Here is a 4,424-nt window from a genome sequence, read left to right as displayed (position 1 = left end):
CTGTGGTGTATGTGTGTTTCAGAAATAACCCCCAAAGCAGAGACTGCAGCCAAAGTGGAAGCCAGAAGCTTTTACTGAAAAGCAAATGACTCCAAGTCATTCAGCAAATGACTCCAAGAGTAAGTGCCTGGTTTTATTAACTAAAGAGCAGTAGCCAGGCAGATCCAGCGTGGCCTTCTCCAGCCCCTTTTCTCTTGCACTGCTCTTCTGTGCCTGTCATGACAGTGCGAGCGTGCAGCTGGCGTTGTGTCAGCATCTTCTGGGCCCAGGGCGGGCCATGAGCAATAACCCCTGCAGCTGCTAGAATGGGAATGCTGGAAGTTACTAATGTATAAGTAGCTGTTTGTTTTAGTCTGTTTAAACTTTACTGAGTTTGGGGAAAGCTGAGATATAAAGAGGAGCTAGTGCCTCCCAGATCTGCTTTCCAGTACAGAGGGTGAGGTCAAAGGACACAGATTTGGGGAGATGTAATAATAAACCCACTTGGTCATGGAAGATGTCTATATGCAGCAAGGAATAGTGAAGCTCTCCCTCCCAGAGTTTTATTCCAGGTTGTATTCATCCACACAAGAAAAACAGGGGTTTGGGTTGGTGTTTCTTTCCATAGGCAACCAAAGGATGTCTGGAACATGCTTCTGTTGCTCCTAAAATGTTTCCCTGTCGGATTTCGGGCATGCTGGGAATGCCTGCATAGCAGAGCGATCCCTCATAATTTCGCATGGTGTGAGATGGGAAAACCAGACCTGTTCTGGTCAATGTTGTGACTCCTTCCAACCTGAAGAACAGTTGGAAGAGTTGTTTTGTGCACTTCTCCAGCCTGACCTGAAATTTGATGCATCATACAAGGCTATAGCATGAAGTCGGCAAGTCAAGTTTGGAGCATAATAGTCCTAAAACATAACTCAGGGGCAAAAATATAAATATTTCTTATATTTGCAAATCTACCACTACCTTTTTGCGTATGCCCAGGGCTGTGATCAGTACCTGCTAGGCAGGTACAGCCCCTTCGAGGAAGCTATACTGAATGTTTGATTTTTAGGAACACTTGTCAGGTGGATTATAATGAGCATGAGGAAAAGAGCAGCCAAGGTTTCACATGCCCTGGAGAAGAAGGCATGACCTGTGAACTTGGGCAATGTTAGTTTGAACTGTGGGCTGAAATCTGAGAAGGAACTGGAGTTGTTTCATTGAAATCAGCTTCCTAAAGGGATTTGGCCTTCTTTTCTGCTGGAAAGGAGGAGACTGTAAACTAAGCATAACACGTCAGAATTTTTTTTTTTTAAATGAGAAATTCAATTAGACATCATTGGGAGGAGAAAATAAAGAAAAATTTGGCACTGCAACAGAGATGAATGGTTATTGAGGAACTGGAGATTCAAGTCAGGATTGGGAGACTGCAGTCAGGCGTTCACTGAAAAGGGTGAAAGACAGCTGTGAGTGTTGAACTACAAGGTGAGCATTTCCCTGGAGGAAGAATAGAAGAAGCTAGAAGGGCTGCAAATGTGATGCAAATAAAACATCAAAACTCAAATCTCAGAACTTACAGCATGTGCCCTCCCTGGAGCGCATGGAGAGAGGGTGCTCCCACATTTCCAAACATGACAACACCCCCTTCTTTCCACAGCAGCAAGTTGGACAGTGGAGGGCAGAAGCAATTAGGGAGCCAAACAGACGTTAGAAAAGAGAACGCTGGCTTTGGACTCTGGAGAACTGAATTCTACCCTGGGTTCTGCTGCTGACCTCAGGCAGGTGATGGGCCTTTGTGTTGCCAATACACAACCAATAAATCGCGTTCTTTGTCCCTGTCCCTATCCCTGCGTAAGATTAACCAGCACTGCCCAATCATTGCTCCTGTTAGCAAACTTCAAGCACAATAAAAACTTTCCCCCAGCCCTACTATTACGCAAATCCTACCGTTACTTAAAAAGAGAAGCTGAGGGGAATATGCACCCTCACCTCCCTGTACAACCTCCAGTCCACTTCTCCCTGACCGGTGCTTACAGCCCCGATGTCTCTTTTTAACACTGCCAAGACTGTCACTGAAGTGGGTCATCCTGAACCTGGCCAGGTTTCAACTGCAGCTCTGCTGCTGCTCAGTTCTATCACATTCATGCTTCTGCCAAGTTTCTCCAGGCAATGCTCCTAACTCAATACATGCGCAAATACCGCAGCTGCCACGTGTGCAAGTAACTCTCAGCGAACACCGCAGAGCCAAAGTTGCACTGCGTGTACTTTAATTCATTAGTCTAGGTTTCAGGAGCATTGCCAAATTCACAGGGCAAAGGCTCCACAGTTCAATCTTTAGCACTGTATTAAAAAGATCATCAAGGAATTTGCATACGGTTTAACAACCTGGAAATAAACTCAAGACTGCGTGAAATAGGTCAACAGCAAGGCTGGACTGGTGAACAAACAGCAGGGAGAAACACAGGGACTGAGTGGTAGCAGGCTGTGGAATATCCTTTCAAGGGAGATGGTTGGAACTTTGTTGCCTGAGACACTGAAAATATAACTGGTTTCTGCACTAGAAGATGGTAGAAAACAATGCTATACCAGAGTAGAGGAGACTTCCCATTCCATCTCTAAATTCCACGTGGATGCTTCAATACAGGCCCCAAGGTCTGGCGGCCTGCTCTGCCTCCTTCCTCTGCTGGCGGGAACAGATAATCTTTTAAACACTGACAGCCTGCTTCTTCAATTTTTTATTTTGCTTCCTTTAGGTCACCTGGCTACACACTAGACTCCTTCTCAGAGCTCTATGTTATTTTACTTTTTAGTTTTGTACCCATCCAATTGACAGTGGTACCAGTCACTGTTACAAGTTCAGGTACTTGCTAATAAATCACTATCAGAAATGAATCCACCTTCCCGTTTTTCATGTGACACTGTCTACAAGGAGATATTTGGTAACCTTTGATCCAAGCAACAAACATCTCTTGCTACATAGCAATGCAGCCAGCATGACGCACTCGCCAGGCCTGAACAGAAGGGAATAAATTTAAAGGGGGGAAAAAAAAAGCTTAATCAGAAACTATGGAATACTGTTCCATTTCCATGTGCCCAGTGTGTTCTGCTGTATTGAGCTTTGTTTCCTTTGAATGAAAAGGCCACAATCTGCACTGCAGCTGTGCCACTGGCTGCAAAGCAGCTCTACAGCCATCTGTGAAACATGTTTGGGACTAGTCCACTTTAACAGCCACAGCGGGCTGCTTTCCTGGCCTTCTCAGAAAAAGAGCAGTGTCTGTGAGAAGGTTTGCCTGTGGGACCCAGATCCATGACGCCCAGTGCCTTTATGCACCCAGACCTGTAAAACATTAATTAGATACTCTCCAGTACCCTCCTTCTTGGTGTGTGTGCGCACGTGTGTAAGCACATATGTGCGTGACTATCTTGTAGAGCTGATGGTTTCAACGAACACATCCTGCTGGCTCGATTTTTAAGATACTAAACCGAAAGCTCCCCCAAACCTCTTTCGGCAGAGGCAGTACTTTACCTTCTCTGTGGAGCAGGGCACCTGCTCAGTCCCTGGTTCTCACACAGGCGAAGCAAACACTGGTCTCTTGGTGCTCCCAGCCTTGCCCTCGCGCTCTCCGCCGCCAGCGAAAGCAGCTCTCACACTTTTAAAAAAAGACATGTTTATTTAAAACAAAGCAGTCAGCCGGGGCCATTCACGGATCTGTTAATGAGGAAAACTTAAATAACAATAATAATAATAAAAAAGCTCTCTGGGGCTGCGCCGGCCCTAGAACTCGAAGGTGCCGAAGTGGGCGGCGCGGCCGCCGGCCTTGGGCTGCGGCTTGTAGCCGATGCGGTCGTTGATGATCTGCTCCCGGCTCTTGTGGTCGGCGCCCAGCGCGACGGCGGCCTCCTCGCCGGCCGCCGCCACCTCCGCGTCCTCCCGCTGCTTCTTGCGGCTCTGCAGGGCAAAGGGCGCCGCGTCACAGCCCGCCCGCTCCCGGGAGGCGCCCGCCGCTGGGGGGGCGGGGGGGAGGGCGCCGGGCCCGGTACCGGCCCCGCGCGCTGTGGGGCGGCTCCGGGCCCGCCTCAGGCCGCGCCGCCGCGCCCGGCCCCGCTCGCACCTCCAGGTCCTTCCGGATGCTCTCGAACTCCTCGATATCGTCCAGCTTCAGCTCCAGCCGCGTCGGCTTCCGCCGCAGCATCGCCCGCCGCCGCCGCTCCGCCGCAGCCGCCACCACTGGCAAGGAGCGAAAACACACCCCGCCGCGCCGTTTGCCGCGCCTCCCGACATGCCCCGCACTCCCCGCCCCTCCGCGGAGCCACTCCTCCCGGCATGCCTCGCGCTCCCCGCCCCTCCGCGGGGGCCACGCCTCCCGGCATGCCCCGCGCTCCTCGCTGCTCGGGGACGGGTGGGGTACACCTCCCGGCATGCCCCGCTCTCGCCGGTCTCCCCTTCCTGCCCTCGG

General features: G+C 50.5%; 1 protein-coding gene across 1 annotated transcript; it reads right to left on the bottom strand.

Moving 5' to 3' along the window:
- Window positions 1-3,618: 3,618 nt before the first annotated feature.
- On the bottom strand, window positions 3,619-4,290 carry CDC26 (cell division cycle 26). Its single transcript, XM_026113810.2, has 2 exons — window positions 4,080-4,290; window positions 3,619-3,916 (listed from the first exon to the last, which is right to left on the bottom strand). The coding sequence occupies exons 1-2, from the start codon at window positions 4,158-4,160 to the stop codon at window positions 3,743-3,745; spliced, it is 255 nt and encodes an 84-aa protein (XP_025969595.1). The 5' UTR covers window positions 4,161-4,290; the 3' UTR covers window positions 3,619-3,742.
- Between the last annotated feature and the right edge of the window lie 134 nt (window positions 4,291-4,424).

This window comes from Dromaius novaehollandiae, chromosome 20 (genome assembly GCF_036370855.1).
Source record: "Dromaius novaehollandiae isolate bDroNov1 chromosome 20, bDroNov1.hap1, whole genome shotgun sequence".
Lineage (NCBI taxonomy): Eukaryota > Metazoa > Chordata > Aves > Casuariiformes > Dromaiidae > Dromaius > Dromaius novaehollandiae.
Note: the sequence above shows the minus strand (reverse complement) of the source record. Positions and strands in the feature narration are given on the sequence as shown.